Source organism: Chiloscyllium plagiosum, chromosome 31 (assembly GCF_004010195.1).
Source record: "Chiloscyllium plagiosum isolate BGI_BamShark_2017 chromosome 31, ASM401019v2, whole genome shotgun sequence".
NCBI classification, from domain to species: domain Eukaryota; kingdom Metazoa; phylum Chordata; class Chondrichthyes; order Orectolobiformes; family Hemiscylliidae; genus Chiloscyllium; species Chiloscyllium plagiosum.
Window position 1 is genome coordinate 40,118,555 of NC_057740.1, and position 25,580 is coordinate 40,144,134.

The following is a 25,580-nucleotide window of genomic DNA, read 5'->3' on the forward strand; positions in this document are numbered from 1 at the left end:
CTGACCTATCACCCTCACCTTGACCTCTTTCCACCTATCACATTTCCGACGCCCCTCCCCCAAGTCCCTCCACCCTACCTTTTATCTTAGCCTGCTGGACCAACTTTCCTCATTCCTGAAGAAGGGCTAATGCCCGAAACGTCGATTCTCCTGTTCCCTGGATGCTGCCTGACCTGCTGCGCTTTTCCAGCAACACATTTCCATCTCTGATCTCCAGCATCTGCAGACCTCACTTTCTCCTCATTGTCAATTCTCTGTCTCAACTAAGAAAAGTAAGATTTTTTTAAAAAACCTCTAAGAGCAAAGACTTGTGTTGAGATACTTTCTATCAGTTCATTAATTTAGCATTTTTTCCAATAAGCCTGAATATTGGCTGTTTGATTTGGGGATGGGGGAGGGGGGTGGGCAAAGGGGTGTGCAGTGGAGTGGAGGAGGTTGTGGGGAAGGAAAAGGCGGCCATTAAAACGCAGCCAGACCATGTCCAGCAGACAGAAACAAAAACTGGAAAAGCTCTGCAGGTCTGGTATCATCTGTGAAGAGAAATCAGGGTTAACGTTTCAGGATTGAGTGACCCTTCCTCACAACTTCTCAAGGGTCAACTTCCAGAAGAGACCATTCAAAAATGAGAATCTTTGGTGGCTCCTTCCCTCCCACTGTTTACTGTGACTGTGTTCACAAACTAGAAAAAAACTTTTTAAAAATTAAACCTACAGAGAGTCGGGGCAGGGGTTGATCAGGAATATTAAAACAAATGACCCCCAGCTTGATGATGTTCTCTAAGGGATAATAAGCAAGCTTTTGTTTTACTGAGAAAACAGCATGGTTTCTTTCCCAACCCCCTTCCTTTACTCCTGAAGTTGCATGCTTCCATGGATTGTTCTCTTGTTACCTTGTTACCTTGCCAAAGTGATCATTGTTCAGAATCCAACCAGTCAACAGCTTGTGCTGTCCTTCAGATTCCAGAAGGGATTGCTGCACCAAGGGCAGGAGTACGATCTAAGAATTTTAAATTTTTTCATCTCTCATCTTCCCACCACCAGAAAGGTATTACACACCTCACTCATCCCTCACCACCACAGACTGGACCTTTGCCCCATAGCTGTGTCTTTTCCCAACACCACACACCCACGCACACCTACACTCTTCTCCCTGCTCCTGGCTAAAGCAGATTGTGCATGATCTCAGCATTCACAAACTAACTTTCTGACTCCATGTCATCTGCATCTCAAGGTTGTCTAGTTTCTTCTATACAATGTCACTTACCGCTGCTCCTCCCTTAGCTCATTTGACAAGGATATCTCCTCCTGTTGGTCAGCCAAGTATGAGGGGATGCTGCTTCAAGAATAAGGATCACTTTTTCAGGACCACAATGAGGATTTTTTTCTGAGGGATACATGACTTTAGAACACTCTGTTTAAGAAGGTGGAGTCAGTGGATATTTCTAAGACCGAAGTAGTTAGATTCTTGTTAGGCAGGGAAATTGAAGTTATTTAGTGTAGGTGAGGACTATGGAAGTACATCAGCTATGATCTTTTGAATGGTAGAGCAAGCTCAAGGAGCTGTATGGTGTACTGCTGTTTCTATTTCATATATCTCTGCTTCTGAAGTCTACATTCTCTTTGTTACCCTGATCTCCGTGCTTTCCAATCTAACCTACACTCTACCGTTGCTGCTTATCCTTCACGTGCATTTTCTCCTGGTTCACCAGAACACCACACATTTAAAATTGTAAATTCTTGCATTCAGGTAATCTCAAGCTGCCCACACACTCTACACCTCCAAATTAATTTGTTCTGCATTACCCCCACACTTTTGTATCAAATTCACTGGCATAACATCGATGGACGGTCCCCTGCCCACCCCTCATCTCTATTTTAATCACACTGGTGTACCTCCATAAACCCCTTGACCTCTCTCTTTAGGCCCTTCATATTTGACCAAGTTCTTGCATCATCAGCTTAATCACCATGATTGTACATTTAAGAAATCCTGTGAAATGTTTTCCAACGTTCAAAATTTTCAGTCATTGCAACCTAGAAAGTGGTAAGGAGGCAGTATGTGTTGCCAGGTGAAAACGAATAGCATTTAAGGAGAGACTGGGGTGAGGGAATCTGCTGCTTAAGGTGGAAACTAGGCAAAAGAATACATGATGTATGGTAGGACCCTGGAGAGCACCAAGGATCAGAGACCTTGGTATGCCTGACCATCGGTTCCTTAACCTAGAAGGACAGGTAGACAAAGTGGTTAGGAAAGCACATGGGATAGTTCACCATAGTTAACCTTTATTAACCAATGTAAACAGTTTAAGAGCAAGGTGATTATGTTGGAACTGTATGAAACGTTGTTTAGGTTACAGCTGGAGTACTGTGTACATTTCAAGAAATCACTTTATAGGTGGGTTGTGATGGCACTAGAAAGGGTGCAGAGGAGATTTACCAATATGTTGCCTGGGCAGGAGAGTTGTAGTTATGAAGAAAGATTGGACAGACTGGTCTTCTTTGGAGCAGAGGAGAATGGGGTCGAATTTGTTGAGACACATAAAATTATCAGGGACACAGGTAGGCTGGACAAAGACTTTTCCCCTTGCTGGAGAAATCAATGACGTAGAATTAAGGTAAGGGACCGAAGTTTAGAGGTGATGTGAGGAAAACCGTTTTTCACCCAGAGGGTGGTGGGAATCTGGAACTTAGTGCCTGAAAGAGTGATAGAGGTAGAAATCTTCATGACGTTTAAGAAGCATTTAGATGCTTACTTGTGATACCAAGGCATACAAGGCTGTGCAGAAAAATGGGATTATAATAGTTATGATTATTTAGAATAGTTAGGGTAATTGGAATAGTTAATATTTTTTAGCTGGAGCAGACTTGACAGGCCGAAGGGGCTTTTCTGTGCTGCGGGCCTCTGTGACTCTAAGCTGGAAGGGGTGGCTATTAAAGAGAGTAGACGGGTCGCATTGTATACGTGTGTGTGTGTGCAATCAATATGGGTATGGAGTTTTTGCTGAGCACGTTCCTGCTCCCCTGTGAGGTGCACTGTCCCTTTAAGAGAGTGATTGGGGGGGTGAGGGAGTGGGCCCGCGCATGCGCGTTGTTCGGCGGTCCACCTCGAGTACCGGGGGACTTGTTCCTGTCGCCGAGTGACCGGTGCTCGGGGAGGAGGAGTACCCGGGCTGGTGTGGGAGAGGGAGAGTGTGGGCACGGCCTGGCTGGAGTGGGACTAGGCTGGGGGAAAGCGCCTGCAAACCTGGCCAGACCGCCACATTGGGCCGCCGGTAGGTGCGGTTTGTTACATTGAGTGACTTGTGTGATTTAAAGGGACCTCTACCCCCCCCCCCCCCCTTACCCCCCCTCACCCACTCCCCCCACCTTCTCCACAGAGGAGTGTGTGCTGCGGGAAAGCACACTGCAATGTGTTCAAAAGAAACTGCCCCAACACTCAGACACTAGCAGTTTCCCTTTGAAAGGAGAGAGGCAGGAGGAGGTTTCAGGGCTGGGAACGAGCCAAGAGTTTGAGGGGCTTGTGCGATGGGGAGTTTTTCTTTCCTTCTCTCCACCCCACTATCTCCATTCTTGAGCCCCAGTCGTGGCACTTAACTCAGCTGGTAGCCAGACCTTGTCAGTGTCAAAATAAGAGTCTTCTTTTTGTCCCACCCACCCTATCACACATGCTCTGGGTTAATGAGTCTGGGTACTGTTCCAGAACTCAGCATAATTTGCAGTGTGTTTCTTTGTGGTCTATTGTATATCTGTTTTAAAACGACTTTATTGATTTATAATCTGTACTTAATGCCCTCGTCATACCTCCACATCTTTGTCCTCCAGTCCTGTTTCTCACCCCAACCACCCTACTTTCTCTTCACTCTTCTGCCCATCCCTATCTACAGATTTTTATCCTGTCTTCCTCCTGCACCAACATACCATATTTCTGGCCATGTGCCCAACCACTTCCTGAACATTGTCCAAGTGGCTGTTCTTCAGGCCTTAGTTTAGGTATTGGCTTTACAGTGATGATTGGAAATTGTTTATCTCGATGTCCATGCATATGCTTTTGTGAATATCAGAAATACTGGCTACAGTTTCATCTTTTCTCCTTTGCTTTTTTCTTCCCTTCTCTCCTCTGGGGGGAAAAAAAAACAGACTGAGGTTTTTTTGTAATGCCAGACTGCTCTGAGATCAGTTCACTCCATACACACTGGATCAAAGCTATGACTGTTCCTGGGTTATATGGCATGCAGCCACGTTTTGTTGGAGTTGGATATTGAATGGTCATCTTTTCCCCTCAGTTGATTTTTTTTTTCCATCTTCTAGAAGTTACAAACTGTAATATCTATTATGTGCAATGGTTAAAGTAGAGGCTGCCAATCTGGAAGCTTGCAAAGATAGCTCCAAGATAAACTGTTTACAGTTAGTTATTATGAAGTAATTTGAGCTTTCACTATTGGTTCTTTTAAGACATTTTTATCTTTATTTCCTTTGTCTAGACTTTCCCATGGCATCTGTTTGCTTCTAGTTGAGGGCATGGGCAGATGATCTGGTCTTAGGCATTTAACTTCTGCAGTTGTTTCAGCAACGTTATTGCAGTAACCCTTCCCTCCTATAGTGTCCAAATAAAAGGCAAGCCATTTAGGAATAAATGAAGGAGAAACGCCACTTGAGTGGTGAATCTTTTGGATTCCAGATCCCTGAGATCCACAGAAGCTCAGTCATTAAGTTCAAGATTGAGGTTGATAGAATTCTAGTTAATAATGATATCAAGGGATCTGGGTATAGCACAGGACTAGGATGTTGAGATAGATAATCAGCTTTGGTAGAACAGGCTCCAGGATCTGAATATCCTAATCCTGCTCCTATAGAATACTAGCTGCTTTTCAGTTTTCTTACACAGCTAACTTTGCTCCTGGAAAAAGTAGATGTAGTTCTACAACAGCACTTGATAGTGATGATTGTCATGTGCTTCCTTCACACCAAAACTTCAGCCATAATGAAATGAAGAAAATTTGCATAACTAGCCTTGTATACCATGTATATTAAGCATTAAGGGGTGATATAATTGAGACATTTAAGATGATGAAAGGATTTGATGGCGAGAGCTCCCTTCTCTGTTAAGAATGGACGAGTGGTCATCAGGGGTTTAATCTTAAAATTAGAGCCAGAGTACTCTGGAATGATGTCAATATCAATAATTCACAAAAAACAAACTTGAGGGGCTGAATCACCTGTCCCAGTATTCCTAGGTTCTCAATTTAAATAATTTGCATTTCTATGATCCTGTCACAATTTTAAACACACTCTGGTAGAATAAGAAAGATTCGCCACTGTAGTAAGGAATGATAGGAAGGAAAGATTTGTGAAGAACATCTCAAACTATTGCATCGTTTTTCACTGGAACAGCAAAAAGGTGATTTGAACAGAGGTTTTCAAAATTAACAAATCTCTCTATTTACTGGAGACCATTATAAATGGGTGGAGAATTGGCTCTGGTGTCATCAAGAATGAAAAGGATGATAACTTATAATCCCCACAGAGTATTCCATATTCTAATAACCTATCATAAAGCTAGAAGCTCTATTATAATTTATGAAGGAAGAAAATTCAAAGATATTTGATTGTATGATTCTATATGAAAGGGCAAGGTAATTGAGATCAGAATAGATGGCTTCATTTGCTCGCACCAGCACTGACTTTGTAGGCTGAATGACCTCTTTGAGTTCAGAGAGAAAAATAGTGTAAGGATTTTGTTTCAGGTCACCTTAGTGTGCTTGTAGGCATGAATCGGCAGCCAGTAGAGTAAGTGGGGAGTAAATTACTTTTTGTAATGGTTGTGGGGGTTGAATGTTTTCTTGGAGTAATGTCACAAAGTGGGCAGTCTTAGATTATTTGTTCATTATTGTCTGGTAATCATATTAATTGGATGCAGAGTAAAATTTGATTTTAGTTGCTTCATGCCATCGCCCAAACCAGATTTCTGTCCCATGATGTCTGCAGCATTAAATTAATTTTAAACTTTTAAAAAATATATGTACTTCATTTCATTGAGGAAATTGACCTTATTCCATTTGTCCTGCAGTGCTCATGGGTCTTCCTTTGTGCACTCTTACACCATCAATTGTCAAAAAAATGAAGGTTCAACTTTTAAAATAATAATAGGATTAAGTGTTTTTGGCCAAGAATGGTAGGAGCATGAGCTCTATCTCCAGTCCATTCAGCTGGTTATAATTTAACTCCTTGGTCAGGTTCAATGGAGATAATGATTATTTGCCTTTTCTCAATTCTGTCATCTTGCTGGTCCTCAGTTATATGGATGAATTGCTGGAGGTGAAACATTCTTGGTGTCTAGGAGTCCTCTTTCTTATGTTTCCAACCCCAGCTTCTCCTTGGCAGAGAAAAGTTTGAGACATTGCAATTTGGAGAGCTTCCTTTCCAGGCTGGCTGAGAGATGACAGCATCCATTACAAGTGTGGCATATATTTAAATATTGGACAGCCCTGGGACCTACGTTACTGACTGCAGAGCTTTATCAGCATCTAGCTTCAAACCAATTAGATACAGGCAGTTCTCTGCATTTCCATTGTATATGTGTGTGTCTATATATGTGCCTGGAAGTGAGGGACACTGATGAGTGAGTGCATTGTTGGAAAAGAACCACAGCTGCATTTGGTGACAGAGGTTTTATTTTTCAGCTGTTCAAATTAGTTTCATAGCCTAGCCCCCTACCTCTTCAGTTTTCTTTTCGTGAAAGGAGAAAAGAAGCAAAATTTACATTTACTTTTGGAATGGGCTTTAACTTTTGAAAATTACATTCTTAAAGTATAATGAAAGCAAGAAAAGGGAATTTAATTTCATCACTCTTAAAATTGACTGGCAAAAAACTGCTTAATTTTGTAATTGTAGTTTAGAATGAGGGAACAGCTACTGTGGCCCTCAAGAGGTTAAGTGCAGCCATTTTGTTTACTTTGTCAGACGTCTGGTCAGTTAACCTCAACCATCAGGAGAATAGACTAGATTAATGAACCTTGTAATTTAAAGGCTACTCTTTGACAATTGTAGCTATACTCTGAATTTGTCTGTCTGTGACTTGTATTTCATTCTGGTGTGTTTTATTTACAAAGTGATTAAGAGATTTTTGATACTGATTGAAGCTCTGTTTGTAGGGGAAGGAAAAGGTGCATTAGAATATGTTCTAATTCTTTTTGGGCTATGTGGACAGAAACATTAAAATGCATTGTAAAAGGAAGCTATTGGTTTCAGTTTTGTTTTGCAGTAACAAATCAATTACTGACTTCCACACTCCTATCACCTTGTGCTTGAAGGAAGCATTTATTTACTTCAATCCTAGAAAGACCTGGCCCTAAATTTAAGGTTATGTCACCTTACGTCCTATATCAGTAGGGAAGTTCCTTCAAAATATTTAACACTTCGATCTTTTCTTAGACCCATCTCCCTTCCATCTGTTCCTTTGTAGCAATCAGTTGGAAGCCTGTTTTCCCTCTCCCCAATCACAGTTGTGGCATTTAATCATTGTCTTATTTGGAATTAGCTAACTCAGTGCAGTTAAAGGCTTTGAACCTGGTTATGTCCCTGGTCCATGGCTGTCTTTCACAGTTTTGAAAGTGAAATGTGACTGAGCCACAGTCTCATATACCTTACAAATTGTTATGTGTGTCTTTTCCCTTGCTGATCTCTGAACCTTCCAGTAGTTGTGTGGATGACACTGCATTTAGCATCACAACGATAGACATTTGAAATTTCTCACTGCTTAAAATTCACAATATTAGCATTTCAAGCAGAATAGATGGATTGATATTTCCAAGACCATTCCTCAGAACAAACTGAATCCTTTTCACTTGTTCTATTTAAGTGTAATGCCAGGCGATTGTTTGTGGTACACAAATAACCTGGCAAAGTAACTCCGCTCTCTCCTTTTTCAGATCTGACAGAACTACTGCTTATTAACTTGCTTATTATGATTTGTTTAATTTTTGCATTTGCAATTTCTTTCTGATCTCCGCAGTGAAATTCTGTTACCCTGCATCTACCCTTTCCCATTTAATTAATCTCTGCAGGTTGTCTTCCATACTTTACAGTCCCCTCCATCTGAACTTTGCAGCACCATCATACTGAGAACTGTCTCCTCATTTTGAATTCTGATTCTGACTTCCTTTGTGTTCCATCTTCATATTTCTACCCTCTGATGTCAGAGCCACACTTCAGTTGTCTCACCCTGACTTTCAAACTCCCTAATCCTTTCCACCTTGTAACGTTGCTCATTGTCCTTAAAAACCTCCTCAAAATGTACATTCTGCACATCCTCAACATGAGCAGCTATCTGTTTCTCCTTTTACATGTTTCGTAAGTTATAAGATATCTATAGATGTATTTATGCTAAAGGCTGCTACTTTAGGAGGGTATTTGAATAAACACATTGTTATTTTCAAAAATCATGAATTTTGATCTTCAGGTTAACATTTCTTCCATGCTAACGGCTCACTTTATATAGCTAATCTGTTTTCTGTTATCAGTACGACTCCCTCGTCAGGTCCACACCCCCCACCAACCCAACCTCCACTCCCGGCACCTTCCCCTGCAACCGCAGGAGCCGTGACTCCCTCGTCAGATCCACACCCCCCACCAACCCAACCTCCACTCCCGGAACCTCCCCTGCAACTGCAGGAGGTGCAAGACTTGCGCCCACACCTCCCCCCTCACCTCCCTCCAAGGCCCCAAAGGAAACTTCATATCCGCCACAGATTCACCTGCACCTCCACACACATCATCTATTGCATCCTCTGCACCCGATGTGGCCTCCTCTATATTGGGGAGACAGGCCGGCTACTTGCGGAGCGTTTCAGAGAACTCCTCTGGGACACCCGGACCAACCAACCCAACCACCCTGTGGCTCAACATTTCAATTCCCCCTCCCACTCCACCAAGGATATGCAGGTCTTTGGACTCCTCCATCGCCAGACCACAACAAAACGACGGTTGGAGGAAGAGCGCCTCATCTTCCGATTAGGAACCCTCCAACCACAAGGGATGAACTCGGATTTCACCAGTTTCCTCATTTCCCCTCCCCCCACCTTGTCTCAGTCTAATCCATCGAATTCAGCCTTCCTAACCTGCAATCTTCTTCCCGACCTCTCCGCCCCCACCCCAGTCTGACCTATCACCCTCACCTTGACCTCTTTCCATCTATCACATTTCCGACGCCCCTCCCCCAAGTCCCTCCACCTTACCTTTTATCTTAGCCTGCTGGACAAACTTTCCTCATTCCTGAAGAAGGGCTTATGCCCGAAACGTCGATTCTCCTGTTCCCTGGATGCTGCCTGACCTGCGCTTTTCCAGCAACACATTTTCAGCTCTGATCTCCAGCATCTGCAGACCTCACTTTCTACTTCTGTTATCAGTAGCCTTGCTTGGTTTAAATTTAGAACTAGTTTTAAAACGATCATTGTGAAAAAGGTATTACATGGTTTTCTAGTAATCCTACTCTACATCTCCACTTTTTTCCCTATTGGAAGAGTTTGTATCCAAAGGATCTCAAATAAGTTTAACAACCTACTTGACTGTATTTTTCTCCAGTTCCCCCTCATGCCCACTGAACGTGATGATTCATACAGGAGGGAGTGCCCCTCCCGTTTGTGTATGGGAAACTCTAGAAAGTTAGGAGTGCAGCAGGCCTACTCATTTAGGATGTACATCAGAGCTGGGCTTAATGATGTGCACATGCTTCTCAATTGGCTCGGTATTTACATCCTACCTCAACTAAGGAAGATAAAAATATTCTTTAGAAATTGGAAAGGTGTGTAGTGAGCTTTTTAAACAGTTATATTTTTCCAAGTAAGTGAATTAATTATGGCCCGGCCAGTCCAGTTTAGGTTAGGAATTTATTTGTTCATTTCCAAGGCAATCTAACAGCTTGATGTAGAATAATTATGTTTAGATTTGTCTCCTGATTTCTGGATAGGTTGGAATATTTGGGTGGCATGGACAAGTTGGACCAAATGGTCTGTTTCTGTGCCGTACATCTCTATGACTATGATTGTTAATCGACTAGTGTGTTACATGCTGGCCTGGTCCAGTGCAACTTGAGGGAATGCAGTTGGTTCAAGTGGTTGTCTTGTCTAGCAAGCAGAGTGTGATTGACAAATCAAATGGTGGCTTCAGATCAGACAGGTGTCTGTTCCAGCAAGTAGGATGGCCAAATTAGTAGTTATCCAAGAGTTATAGTAGGTTTTTTAATTATCTATACTTTTATATAGATTATTATTACAAGCACTTTATGAATAGGTTCCTCTCTTCAGTGCAGTCATAAATCAATTCATATTCAGGGTTGTTTTGTATTATGTACCAATGTAAAATAGCCATTCATTAGGGCAAATAGACGAGTTTGTTGGATATTTAAAATTAATACTAATACACCCTTGTAGACCATAAGTATTTGCACCTGTAAATTGGGGACCAGTTATAAGCTTAACTGGTTGCTGAAGCTTCCAAAGTTTGACTTTAAGGACCATTTTCAATACATTTCCAGATACCAGGCAGTTACCAATCAGAATTTTCTAGGCAATTCCCACAAAGCCAGGTGTTTCAGGGATTCCATGTGGTCCCGTTGCCTCAATGATTATCTGGCCACCAGAATATCTGGGCCATTGTATTGGGGACTGGGGAGAGCGATGATAGTTTAGTGGAAAAGTGTGAAAAGACCATTAGATCCCCTCAATCAGTGCCTTCCTGAAGAAGGGCCTGTGCCCGAAACGTCGAATCTCCTGTTCCCTGGATGCTGCCTGATCTGCTGTGCTGTTCCAGCAATAAAGTTTCAACTTTGATCTCCAGCATCTGCAGACCTCACTTTCTCCTCAGTCTCATAGGAAGGCAAAATTTCAGAAAGGTAATTTGTCACCAATTTCAGGCTGAAGAACTTGGAAATTTCTTCTCCAATTTCTGAAATAATCAAGAAGGGATTATGGATATCCATGATTAATTGTTTACATAACTAAAATACAGCTCTCTTCATACTCCTGCCCTCTTCTGTCTCAGCCTTTCTTCTTCATTCATCCCGCACAATCCACAACACCTTATTTTCTAAGTTCTCATGGTCTGCAATAAAAGATTGTGAAGTCAAACCCAAAATTCTGATGATTTGGAGATGCCGGTGTTGGACTGGGGTATACCCATTCCTCCAGATATTGTTCACAATCACCTGATGAAGGAACAGCGCTCCGAAAGCTAGTGTGCTTCCAGTTAAACCTGTTGGACTATAACCTGGTGTTGTGATTTTTAGCCAAAGTTCTGAAGCTGTATCTTAACCATATTTTGAATGAAATTTGAGAATACACTTCAATGTCAACAGATATGAGGCCTTAGCAAGAGAGGAGCATTTCACCATCTCACTGTTTCCCAAAAGCTTTTGTTTTATTAGAGAGAAAAATATTTTTTCTTTGTATAAATGCTGAAAGAGTGAAGTGCCACTTCTATTTTAACAATGATGTGTTCCATGACAGTAGACATAAATTATTGTCTCTTGAACTACTTGTATTTTTTAACATTTTTGAGAGTCTGTTGACTAAGTCTCATCATCAGTCTTTGTAGAATGTCTCAGAACAAGATTATTTGATCAAGCCATTGAATAGCTATTTCAGAAGTTGGTCCCAAAAGACTATTTACATACCTCATCAAGCATTTTAAAACTTCAGATAAACTTCTCCAACTTCAGAGCCAGGAAGGCGCTATTTGGAGGGACAAGATCCCCGGCTTCATTTTTTGCCTACAGAGAGTTGGGGGTCTGCTAAGGTCACCCTCTAGTTATGTCTCTAGTTCACTGTATCTGTAATCAGCTTGTATTGACTGTCGAACAGAGAAAATTGCAAATATCCTTATTAAAAGCTACACTTTTTTCTTCTTATCTAGGGGGGCAAATTGCTACTCTGGAAACCAAGGTTGTTCATATGTGGAAATGGCTCTACAGGATTTGCCAGGTGAGTGGTGATATTTCGTATTTGTGTTAGAACTTAGAAGGAAGCTAAATTAATGACAGTGTTTTGAGTTGTTTTGTATCTTACAAGGGTGTAGCACCTGACTGAGTTTGGTTCTTGTGGGTTATGACCTCACCTAGTAATTCTTGCTGTACACTCCAAGCTAATTTCTCCAGCATTCCTTTGATATCTTTGTATATGCTCTCCCCTGTGTAGGAAATCTACCAATGTATGCACATTACCATCAGTGTGGAGCAATGAGCCCTATATGTTACAGCCTGTTTTTCCCAGTATCTCTAATACCGTTGCCCATTTAGCATCCAAATATTGCTGTGTCAAATATGGGAAATCTCTTAATGGGGGACGCAACCTGTCGTGAAGCCGAACTTGTGGCTTGGCATCTTGCAACATAAATGGCCTTAAGGACTGTGACTAAGATTAAGATGGGTTGCACAATATCTGGAGGAATGGGTGCTAACATTAATGTTCCAGTAAAGTGCAGTTACAAAAGTCTCACCAGACAATAAGGCTCCTCTCGCATTAGATTGAGAGAACACTGATGGTGGTTTAACTTGAGGGTCACCCTGCCACAGGCAAGGGAGGGATTGAGAAGGGGAATGCTTCATAGTAACCTCAGCCAGTGCGGGAATTGTGAACCTCTGCTGATGGCACTAGTCAGCATTGCTACCCTACTGTCCAGCCAACTGAGCTAACTGACCCCCAGTTCTTGTAAATATTATGTGGTGTAATCCAACTGTTGGTTTGTGAAATGACAATGTTCTTTAATAGTGAATCAACCAAAACCTGCTGGTTTCAATTTGCGTTTTAAAAATAGTCAACAATCTTGTGTGAATAAGTCCCTTGATTGTAATGCTGAGCAGTCTCCGTCCAACTTGAAATTGTCTTCTAACAGGTTGGCATGGAGGGACTTTAGCCAATTGGTGTCTTGTCCTACTTCCCTTAAGGTATATTTTGGATAACATTGTCCTTATGGAGTTGCTCATCAGCACAGGGAGTTAAAAATGCTCTAACATGCGAGTGGTAGCATAGGAGCAATGTTCTTGAAACTGCTAATCTTGTGTGAACTTTGACTTTATTTGGATCAAGTATTCATTTCAAATGAACTGAGCATACATTGGGCAATTAACTATGACTGTCATGTCAGTGGATTGTATAGGTGATTAAATGCTTGTACAGTTATTAAGCACATAAGGACTGTCTGTTGTTTCACAAGTAAAAGACGCGAAAGGGAAAGTGGATGGCCCACTTTCTGGTACATCAGATTTTAAAACTGAATTGTTGTGCGTTAGCTGGTAAGTCTTTCTTTCTGTGCCAACTTTGGTCTTGATCCTGCTTTATTTTTTCTTTCTTATGTGGTATGTTTGGCCAGGCCAGCATTTATTGCTCATCCTTAATTGCCCTTGATGAAGTGATGATGACCTACCTCCTTGAATTGTTGCAGTCCATATGTTGTGGGAACATTGTCTTGTGCTGTTAGGGAGAGCATTCCAGAATTTTGACCCAGTGACACTGAAGAAATGGTGATATAGTTCTAATAAAGATAGAAGTGCCTCACTGGGGCTTTCAGGTTTTCCCATGCAAGAACCTTCCATTCTAGGTGGTGGAGGTCATGTTTAAGAAAGAACTATCGCAAGAGTATTAAAGATGCCGATGGTGCAATGCTGCTGCCACTCTGTGTAGTGGTTCGCGTACTGATCAACTGGGCTGTGCAACCTGGATATGGTCGAGATTCTTAGGCTGCACTTCTTCAGACAATTGCAATGTATTCCATCGCCTTTGTGACTTATACCTTGTAGTGATTTCAAAGACTGGGGAGTCGAGAGGTGAGATAAGTGACTGAATTCCCTGCCTCTGTCATGTATCAACATAAGCCTGAAAGTTGCCTGGGTTTTGCTGCATGTGACCACAGACTTTGTTTGTTTGTTTGTTTCAGTAACTATTGCAAATGGTACTGAACATGTGTAGTTATCAACAAAAACCCCACTTATGACCTTACCTTGGAAGTGGCCAATGATAAAGCAGCTGAAGGTGATTGGAACTTGGACATTTCCTTAAGCAACTCAGGGCTCATGTGGTGCAATGGTAGTGTCCGAACCCTTTTCCCGTTGAGAAAATAATCTATGCCTCTATTCTTCCTACCAAAGTGCATAAGCTCACAATTTATCACATTGTATTCCATCTGCTATTTCTTCACCACTTTCCTAGCCTGTCCAAGTCCTTCTGCAACTTCCCTGCTACTTCAGCGCTTCCTGTCATCCCCACCAATCTTTGTGTTATCTGCAAACATATCAACAATGCCCACCTTTCCTTCGTCCACATTGTGCATGTATAATGTGAATAGTTGTGGTCCCAACATTGATCCATGTGAAACTTTACTAGCTACCTGTTGCCATCCTGATGAAATCCTTTATCTCCGCACTGTGTCTTTGCCAATACTTTGCCCCTAACACCATGGGTTCTTATCTTATTTAGCAGCCTTCTGTATGGCACCTTATCAAAGGCCTTCTGGACCTCTCTGTTGTGCTGCATCATTCACTTCCTGCTTCTATTTGAAGGAGGTTGCCAATGCTTGCATCAGCAAACTGGCCTGTGCCATAATTAAAGGTGGGATTGTTTATAAAGTTTCCACCTCTGGTTAGTGTTTAATTGCCCACCGTCATTCAGGATGTCACAGGATGGCATAATTTATCTATAGCCCACAGTCTCAACTATTTACCATGCATGTAGGTCCTGTGTACCTTCATCAGGTTAGCACCTCATTTCTAGATTCCCTTGTATTTCTTCAGCATGCACTCATGTGCCTTGTGGAACTAGTGTTGGTTCCTTGACCTGATGGTAATGCCAGGGTCTGTACTTATAATTGAATGCAATTTTGCTGCATTTAATAGTTCACAATGTTTCCTAGGTGTGTGGTTGTGAGTGGTTTATCTGGGTTTAATCAATCTAATTTCTTCAATTCAGATTAACTAATTCACTATATGAAAGCAAATAGCTTGAGGAAATTAGGTTTTCAAAGCTGCATAATAAGGCACCCTCTTGTCTGACTTGAATGGGTGACATTGTGATCAAACATTTTGTTTGATGTCCCTCCTTAATAACATGGCACTTTTTGAATTTGGTGCAGTTTCCTCCCCAAGTGCAAAGTGGGGGAAGTTAATATCCGAGCTACAAGGATGGACGAAGCAAAACTGGAGCCAATTTTAAGATAATGATTGACAAATAACAATTGCTGAAAAATGTGTTGCTGGAAAAGCGCAGCAGGTCAGGCAGCATCCAAGGAGCTGGAGAATCGATGTTTCGGGCATAAGCCCTTCTCGTCGATTCTCCTGCTCCTTGGATGCTGCCCGATCTGCTGCGCTTTTCCAGCAACACATTTTTCAGCTCTGATCTCCAGCATCTGCAGTCCTCACTTTCTCCTAGTTGAAATAACAATTGCTGACTGATCACAGGGTGTGGCTACCTCACTGTTTTAGCTATATATAATAATTTTAGTGGAAAACATCTTGGACATAATACACTCCAGGTAAAAATAGTTTATCTATTTATTTTGCCTTATTAATTTTTTATTCTTTCATAGAATTTGAACATCGCTAGCTGGGCCAGCAGGCTTAGTATGTCCTTAATCGTGAACCTCTGCAGTGCATGTAGTGTACAACCACAGTGCTGTTAGGGAGAGCGTTCCAGGATTTTGAACCAGTGACAATGAAGGAACGGTGATCTGGTTCCATGTTAGGGTGTTGTGTGGCTTAGAGGGGAACTTGCCAGTGGTTATGTTCCCAAGTATCTGCTGTCCTGTCCTCTTGACACTAGAGCTTACAGGTTAGAAAGTACCTTTAAAGGTGGCTGGACAGGCATTTTTAATTGTAGTATTCATTTGGCGAATCCAGTTCAGTTCATGGTCAATGGTAACCCCTAGGAAATTGAAATGGGGATGCCGTTGAATGTCAAGGGGAGATGGTTAGCTACCACTATTTAGGAACTAAAGTGCACTCAGAAGATGCAAGTAGCTTTGATCATTGACTTTAGTCTTTCCACTTCTCAAACAAATACATTAAAAGGTTAAAGTTCGCATGCATATGCCATGTGAATTAAGATCACAGCACAAGTGCTGATGGCTTTGATTATTTATTGCCTTAATGATCAGAGACACAATTATTACCAGATCTTAATGGTTAATTTACAACATAGGGGCAATGTATTGGATAGCACAGATTTGGAAAAGTGATATATAAAATTCCATATTTATCCTCAGTACCCAATTGCCATTCATCCATTCTGACCAGGGAGGTCAAAGTCAATCTGTATTTTGTAAGGAGTGGTCCAATGATAACACAAGTCTGACTCTGTTCTCCTGAAGCCAGGCTGAAGGGTGGATTCAGCATTCTTGCTTATTGGGATGTTTAAACATTAAGTTGTGTGGTTAAAAGGCTGACATTCCATCTTAACTTGAACTTGCTTTAGAAATAGGCAACTGAATACAGAATATTGACACAACACTGCCTGCGGAACCATCTCCTCTGTGTGTGTGTGTGTGTGTGACAGAGAGCGAGCGCTTGCAATATGGATCACTTTTTAATGGCCAGGAGTGGGATAGTTGCCTTATTTATCTACCCTTGCTCTCTAATCCTTCTGTCTTTGATTATTTTTACCCTCCTGCTGTCCCAGTGATTAATTGACTCAATGGAGTGCTGAACACACACCTGTACCTCCCAACCCTGATAACACCTCAAAGAGACTACCACTTTCCATCCTTAATGCATCGCCCTATCCTCAACATCAGAAATGCTGCTGAAATGCTCATCCACATCTTTGTTATCTCTAGATTGGTTTACCTCGATACACTGTTGACCAAACTTGTCCTTGCACCCTTTATAAGCTTAAAATCATCTAATATTATTTCCCATGTCTACTCTCATAGTAAGATGCCTTCGTGCTCACTAACTAGCAGTATTTCCAAGTCAAACTGCAACACAATTTTAAAATTCTCATCCTTTTTCAGAATCTCTTCCTGGTCGATGTTGCTCCTTATCTCCGTATTGTCCCCAACTGTACAGCACTGAGATCTCAGCACTCTTTTGATTCAGGTTTCTTGCACATCTCTCACTTTAATTTCTCCATCATTGACTTCTCACCTTTAGCTGCCCAGGCCAAAGTTCTAGAATTTTCTCCCTAAACATTTCTATCTCTCCTTTATTCAGATGCACTTTGAAACAAATCTCTGATGAAGCTTTTGGATATTGGTCCCACTATCTCCATTGTAGGTCCCTGTCAAATTTTATTTAAGAATTATCTTGTAAGATGCCATGGGATATATTGTTGTGTTAAAGGCTCTACATAAATGTTGTTAGAAACTCAGGTCAGGTAAATACCTGCTTGGATTTAGTGATGCTAGTCATTCCATTAAGCGATCAGAACTTGTTGCCTTTCTGGGAGTTTCACTACTCTACCTTGTATCTATTTCTGTGATAACATAGCATATGGATGTTATTTGAACAAATTCTCTGTCCTGTTTATTTGTTCACGTTGACTACTTTTACTTGGTATGGAGTCTTGGCTTGAATTATTAAGCTGCTTTATTCCATAGTTAGGTCAGATATGCAAATCAGTAGTTGAGATATGCATAGTTTTGTCATATTAAGACTAAAATAAAGAACATACCACACTGCCACATTTCAGTGGACTGTCTTGCTTGGTTTCAAACACACTTCTCTGTATTCTGATCTCATGGGGCTCTTCGGCCTCAGAGGCAATTTTCCTATAAAACCAACCTGTCTTTTACATTTTAACTCTTTGTTCCTGTCCGTAAAAGATCAAATACTCCAGCACAATAACAAAGACATACTACTGAATTACTGATTGCTCACAATCTAAGAGGAAAGGGAATCAAAACTACCTCATTACCAAGTTAACTACTGCCTCATCAATCAATTTAAACAAATTTGTAGAATATTACACTTTCAAAGCACATTAAATCACCCAAAGCTTCTGAACTTTTACAATGTCTAAATTATACATTGCTATAATCAAACTATCAGGGAAACACAGAACTAGAATTTCTAAGAGTTCAGTTTGTCTGAACTTAAACATTATTGGGACTGAAAGTATGTTTGTTTTGAAAGTTCAAGGCCCAAGGCCCAGTTGCAACATATCAAGGTTAAAATGAGCAACCTGGAGCTAGTAATTAAGTGGCATCATGTTTGGATTTTAGCAGTCCCGGCATTACAAGGGAAAACAGAGGGAGTTGTGAATGGTTGTACGGCTTTAATGTACTGGAAAATTAGTTGCTGAAGAAGTGTTTTGATTTTAACACCATTGGGATACGAGGAGTTGGCAGAGTGGAAAGTCTTTTACGTAAATCCCCACATTTGCTGATTAGTGCAGCAAAGGATCACCATAACATTGAAAGGATTCGCATCAAACCTTTGAGTCTAGCCCCACGTCAAATCAAATAGGGTAACAACGCTTTAACATGCCTTTCCAGTTTAGCTTTTCAGATCTGAGTTATTGTGCCTTTTAAAACTCAACTAAATTGATTTCACTTCTGTGCTTGGGCTCAAACATTGAAGGAGAAAGTGAGGACTGCAGATGCTGGAGATCAGAACTGAAAATGTGTTGCTGGAAAAGCGGTCAGGCAGCATCCAAGGAACAGGAGAATCGACGTTTCGGGCATAAGCTCTTCTTCAGGAAGAAGATGATTCCTGAAGAAGGGCTTATGCCCGAAACGTCGATTCTCCTGTTCCTTGGATGCTGCCTGACCTGCTGCGCTTTTCCAGCAACACATTTTCAGCTCAAACATTGAAGGGTTCTGTCTGATGCTACCTCTAAATTGATGGTTTACATCCCAAACAGCTGAGTGGGGTCTCTGTACATAACACAAATATTATCTTTTTAATTCTTTTGATCACCCCATGTATGCTGAAGCCAAATGTAAGCAAAGAAATGCATCTGCTCTTGAACTACTGGCCATTTATGTTCCTTAATTTCCTTTTTTTCCACACCGTAGGATTTTAGGAATCTTGCGATTCAGGGTGTGGAAATCTCCATTTTGTGAGTTGTCCCAGCACTGGACTTGAGAGGTGTTAACACTTCTGTTGAAACGCATTGCATTGGTGGCTTATTTGTTCCTCTCTCCCTGACCCTACCTTTAGCATTTGACTACACTTGACTCACATTTTGATGTGTTGGAAGGTTGTTAAGAAGGCATACGGTGTGTTAGCTTTTATTGGTAGAGGGATTGAGTTTTGGAACCATGAGGTCATGCTGCATCTGTACAAAACTCTGGTGCGGCCGCACTTGGAGTATTGCGCACTATTCTGGCCACCACATTATAGGAAGGATGTGGAAGCTTTGAAAAGCGTTCAGAGGAGGTTTACTAGGATGTTGCCTAGTATGGAGGAAAGGTCTTATGAGGAAGGGCTGGAGGACTTGAGGCTGTTTTTTGTTAGAGAGGAGGTTGAGAGGTGACTTAATTGAGACATCTATGCAGAGGGTTAGATAGGTTGGACAGTGAGAGTCTTTTTCCTTGGATGGCTAGCACGAGAGGACATAGCTTTAAGTTGAAGGGTGATAGATATAGGACAAATGTTTCTTTACTCAGAGTAGTACGGGTGTGGAGCGCACTGCCTGCAACTCTAGTAGACTTTATAGGCATTTAAATGGTCATTGGATAGGCATATGGGCAAGAATGGAATAGTGTAGATTTGATGGGCTTCAGATTGGTCTCACAAGTTAGCACAACATCAAGGACCGAAGGGCCTGTACTGTGGTATAATCTTATTTGTTCTACGTTGTCAAATTTCTAGCTAACATGATCGTTCCAAGGTGCAATTCTATAATGAAAGCAAGGAGACCAGCCAGCAAAGGCCATCAATTACACGTGAGCACAAAAAGTGTATAAAATGCCTGTCTGAACTCAGCTCCAGTTTTTGGTGCCGGGTTATTCAAGCCAGGGCATAATATTTTGCTTTGTCTTCTGTGAAACATATTCACCCAGAAAGGCATAATTTCACACAGAAAAATGACAGAGGAACTGAGTTCTAAAGTTGACTGGTTTCAAAAGGACAACCTGAGAGACAGGGTGAATTCTGCACAATATTGTACTGATAAGAAACGATATTGTCTGGTCTGAGGCTGGTACTTCATGGCACACATGGTTCCATGCCAAGGAGTCTTGGTGTCACCAGGTATCTAGCTGTATCTATATGTATGTACGATGCTAAAAATCAAACAACAGGTTATAGTTCAACAAGACTATAACCTGGCATTGTGTGATTTTTAACTTTGTCTACCCTAGTCCAACACTTGCATCTCCACATCATGTATGTACCATGGGTGCGAGAGGTTAACTGTACTAAATAAGCATATTATGCGGAGTCCTGTATTCTGCTAGAGAATGAGGAGAGGAGGAGGAAATCATGTCTGTCTTTGCAATAAAATGTTCTTCTCGGATTTTAAAAACAGCTGATATCCATTGCTGTATACAAGTGCTGTTAATGTTACATCTTGAGCAAAAGAAATATGAAGGATTTGATTGCTGAAGTTTGTATCGAAACAGGTGCATTCTCATTTGCTCTGCATTCTCCACGTTTCTTTCTTCCGCGTCGCCATCATTGCCACCCCACCTCATCTCAGATCACCTGACCTCATATCCTTTCTTAAGCAAACTCCAGACTGATGCGACAGCAAATTAAGTTCATTATGGTATCAGGGTCTTTTTCCTATCACCACTTGGAGAGGATGCCGTTTCCATTTCCAAAGGTTGAATAACATCTTCAATCTAATCGTCCCCATGACGCAGGAGCGCCAGTTGGAATGCCAGGAACTACCACTTTTTCTCCACTCATGCCTGCATGTCTGCTCTCTTTTTCACACTTTCATTTAAAGAAAAGGCCTATATTGTGCATTAACTACATTAGGTATATTACAATGACATCTGTACTTCTTTTGTAGAAAGGAAACCCACACCCAGGGGTCAGGGTTCTTTAAAATACTGTTTAAAAGTTACCAAAATAGTTTTTATTTGTTGAGTTGAAAACGTAGTCCAAGTGGGAAGAGGAAGTGTGAATTGCGTTATTGTGTTAAAGGAAAGAAAATAACTCCTTTGTCCACAAAGGTAACAAACACTTCTTCAAAGATTGAACATGGAAGTCCAAATAAGTTTCGACTCCAGTGTGACTCGTTCACGTAGAAAGAGAATGCGGTAGTGTAGTAAATCACAAAGTGAGTAATAAACAGTCAGGGGAAAGCAAAGATCTCGGGATGCTTGAAACAGTCGAAAAGTAAGAATTTGGAATGTCAGCCTGCCAAGGGACAGGCACTGGAAACTGCTTTGTCCGTGTCTGCTTGTGAGAGGGTGGGTGTGTGTTCAGGGGGGTTAGCTAGGGCATGCATGCAGAGAATAATCTGTATATCTACGGGAGCAGTGAGCAATTTGGGCATGTCTGCTGGATGGGTGGGATGTATGTATGCTCATTCACCAATCCCATGGATTATCTCAATATGTGCAGGGGTGCAAAGGGTTAACAGCACTCAGCTCTGTCTGGAGCCAGTTCGAGTCGGTTCTCTGGAAAGTGCTTTGTGTGTCGCCTGGATTTGTGGGAAGAGTCATGTGTGGAGACCAAGTGATGTCATGAGATCAAATGTGACTCAGCCATTTATCAGATGTATGCAGGTAACCAGAAAGTGACATGCTGTCAATCTGTCACATCTTGCCAGATTAAATGCTGGTTATGTAAAAGATTCATGCTGATGAGTAAGTTCTGGCCAGTGAAAGCCAGTGAGAAATTTAAGCTTTGAAAAATATTCAAAATCGATAATTTAACTCACAATGGAAGTAGTCTTTTTAACAAGTTATAAAATTCAGTTAAAAATAATTGTAAACCAAATTTGAAGTGTACTACCTGAGCAGCGGGCATCCCATACAAAATATTTTCCTGCCCTTCTCCTTGCTATTCTGCATTCTTCAACTTTTTCAAAGTGCTGAGATTTGTCAATTTCCAATGCATCAACCAGGTGTTCATTCTTCTAGAGAGTCCTGATGATGAGTATTAACACATTATAGGTCATTGTCAAACCTATCCTCAACTACTGGAAGGTGTGTTGCTGGATAGTGGCCAGGATTGGGAAGGCAGAATCTGAAGCATATGCCTGTACCATCATAACTCTTGCATGACCTGAGACAACATACAGATTTCATCCAAAGTCATGTCAGAGTGTGTGGGAAAGACTTGGAAATTGCAATTATAGGTAATTGCTTCTGAGCCAGAAAAGATACTGATACAACCTTTAATTGAGAAACTGTACTTAGGTAGATGTACTGTTTCATGGTTGAAGATTTTGCCCTCAGTCCAGGATGTTGCAAATAAAGATCTTTCATGCTTCCTCACTGTATGCAAGAAGGTGCTTCTCATTGAAGTATTCGGTGTCTCCATTCGTTTGAATTTGAGCTGTGTCTGTCCTTTGCTATCTCCCAACAATGTACTCAGCTATATACTGACAGTTTTATTAAGAAATCAAGTTGATTCTGTGTCCCATTGTGTTACTAGCCATTTTAAAAAGAAATTCAGAGATATTTCTTCCACTGACCTGCTTCATTTAGCATGTTGGCAAAAACAGTAATGTTTTGGTTTAAAGACAATGGTATGATTTCTCCTGCTTTGCTGTTGCTAATTGTCAGCATTCTCTCATTTTCCAATCAGCAGCAGCCAAATGGGGAATGAAGGTGTGCTGCCTTGTAAAGATCTGTAAGTGATAATCAGAAAGAGGGAGTTAGTCTTAGTAGATTTGAAATGACGTTGTTCCAAGACTAATAGCTGGGCAAAAAACTATCTAGAGCTTGATTCCTTTCTGACATACAAGTTAGACCCCAGGAAGAAAAGATCACACCAACTTTTTTGGACTGTTTGTGATTACTTCATTCCTACTTCATCTCATCCAACATACATATCTTCCCATTTATTTCCCTTAAAGATGTCTTCACTATTCATTGAAAGGGTTCAGAAAAGGTTTACAAGGATGTTGCCAGGGTTGGAGGTTTTGAGCTGTAGGGAGAGGTTGAATAGGCTGGGGCTGTTTTCCCTGAAGCATCAGCGGCTGAGGGGTGACCTTATAGAGGCTTATAAAATCATGTGCAGCATGGATAGGATAAATAAAGTAAGTCTCTTCCCTTGCATGGGGGAGTCCAGAACGAGAGGGCATAGGTTTAGGGTGAGAGGGGAAAGATATAAAAGAGACCTAAAGGGCAACTTTTTCACACAGAGAGTGGTACGTGTATGGAATGAGCTGCCAGAGGAAGTGGTGGAGGCTGGTACAATTGCAACATCTAAAAGGCATCTAGATGGGTATATGAATGGGAACGGTTTGGAGGGATATGGGGGTGGGTCTGTTTCTGTGCTGTACATGTCTATGCTCCCTTTGATAATGAGTTACAAGTTGTAACTACTCAGTAGGTAAAGAAGTTTCTCCTAAATTCCCTTTTTGATCTATCATTTATTATCCTATAGGTCCTAGTTCTAGTCTTCTCTCGGTCACCCCTTCATGATTTTAATGATTTATATCAGGTTGTTCCACCAGCCTTCTATTTTCCAGTGAAATGACCACCAGCCCATTCAGCCTTTCAATTCTAGTATCATGCTGAAAAGTTGTTTTTGTTTTTCACCTTGTTCTCTTTACTGACTTTTCTGTTCCTCTCTGGTTTCCTGAGAATGTCCCTCCAAAGCTATGGATCTTTGTAATGTTCTCAGAGATACCAGCTGCACTCCTCTATCCTATTGGCTGGTCTTTGAACAGTGAAGATTAAATAGGCTGTCAACAGGCCCATAAGGTGTGACCAATATTTCCTCCAAGCTATGTGAGTGCATAAAACTTTGTGGTAGTCAAGAGTGTGCTGCACAGGGCACAAACTGACTGCATACTAGCAACATTCCCTTTAAGAAACATGTATGTGCAGCCATGCATCAAACTTAGAGGCTTTTCAGCACAACAGCCAGCTGTGCACTGAATAGAAGTTAGAAGGAGCATTGGATGCATTACCCCAATGATGAAAACCATGTATGTATTCTCCAGCAGTGGTCATTGCCGAACAACAAGGACTATAATCAAATTCTTGCTCTTGTCCTCACCTCACCCCACCAGCATGTTAACTTTTGTGTAGATTGTGGAAATTTGGCTGATCATTGCTAAAATTTATCGCTAAAATTTCAGTTTAGTCTAGTTATGGATCAATGAAGGTCAAGAAGGCATACGGCATGCTTTCCTTCATCGGATGGGGTATTGAGTACAAGAGTTGGCAGGTCATGTTACAGTTGGATAAGACCTTGGTTCAGCCACATTTGGAATACTGCGTACTGTTTTGGTTGCCACATTACCAAAAGGATGTGGATGCTTTGGAGAAGGTGCAGAGGAGGTTTTCTAGGATGTTGCCTGGTATGGAGGGTTCTAGCTATGAGGAGAGGTTGAGTAGATTAGGATTACTTTCATTAGGTAGGCAGGTTGAGGAATGACCTGATTGAGGTCTACAAAACCATGAGAGGTATGGACAGGGTGGATAGCAAAAGCTTTTTCCCAGAGTGTAGGACTCCATTGCTAAGGGTCATGAGTTCAAGGTGAAAGGGGAAAAGTTTAAGGGAGGTATGCAGAGAAAGTTCTTTTATGCAGAGAGTGGTGGGTGCTTGAAACACTCATTTAAGATGTATGTCAACGGGTACATGAAAAGGCAGGGAGCAGAGGGATACAGATCCTTAGAAAATAGGCAGCAGGTTTAAATAGAGGATCTGGACCGGTACAGGCTTGGAGGGCCGAAGGGCCTGTTCCTGTGCTGTAATTTTCTTTGTTCTTTTTCTTTGAGCCTATCTTGTTCTGCCTACTTGAAACCAGGAATTTGCTAACTGAACAAGAATAAATATCTCAACAGGTAATGCTAAAATTTTGTTGAGAGAGTTGCAGGTCAAAATGAACTTTTTTTTCTGGTTCTCAGCTGCTGTGCTTGGCCTAGTGAATAGTTTCAGCATTTTCTATTTATATTTCAGTTTTCCAGCATCTGCAGTATTTTTACTTCTAGGACAATTTTAGGTTGTATCCTTTCAATCAGGGCTGGTCCTGGAGACAACTTAAAGCTTTGTAATTCTAGGGTTCGATAGAGTCATACAGCATGGAAACAGACACTTTGACCCAATCATCCGCGCCGACCTGACATCCCAAGTGACCTCATGTCATTTGCCAGTATTTTGCCCCATATCCCTGTAAACCCTTCCTATTCATATACCCATCCAGATATCTTTTAAAAGTTGTAATTGTACTCACTTCCACCACTTCCTCTGGCAGCTCATTTCGGGGACACACCATCCTCTTCATAGGAAAAGTCATCCCTCAGGTCCTTTTTAAATCTTTCCCCTCTCACCTTAAACCTTTGCCTTCTAGTTTTGGACTGACTGCCTCCCTCCCTCCCCCACACCCCAACCCTGGGGAAAAAAAAAGACCTTGGCTAATCACCCTATCCATGCCCCTCATGACTTTATAAACCTCTTTACCCACCCCTCAGTCTCTGAAAAAAAAGCCCCATCCTATTCAGCCTCTCCCTATAGCACAAACC

The 25,580-nt window shown here is 41.5% G+C and overlaps 1 protein-coding gene across 7 annotated transcripts in view; it reads left to right on the forward strand.

The window, feature by feature from the left end:
- The window catches only part of gatad2ab (GATA zinc finger domain containing 2Ab), a 102,099-nt gene that overhangs the window by 14,009 nt on the left and 62,510 nt on the right, over positions 1–25,580 (forward strand). For 2 of the 7 annotated variants that reach the window (XM_043721457.1, XM_043721462.1), the window contains exons 1-2: positions 3,142–3,271; positions 11,907–11,974. In XM_043721457.1, coding sequence (XP_043577392.1) covers positions 11,953–11,974 — 22 coding nt within the window. In that variant the 5' untranslated portion in view covers positions 3,142–3,271; positions 11,907–11,952. Of the gene's footprint in view, positions 1–3,137; positions 3,272–11,906; positions 11,975–25,580 lie in introns of those variants that run through there. The other 5 variants (XM_043721459.1, XM_043721458.1, XM_043721460.1 and 2 more) reach the window with 4 other exon arrangements.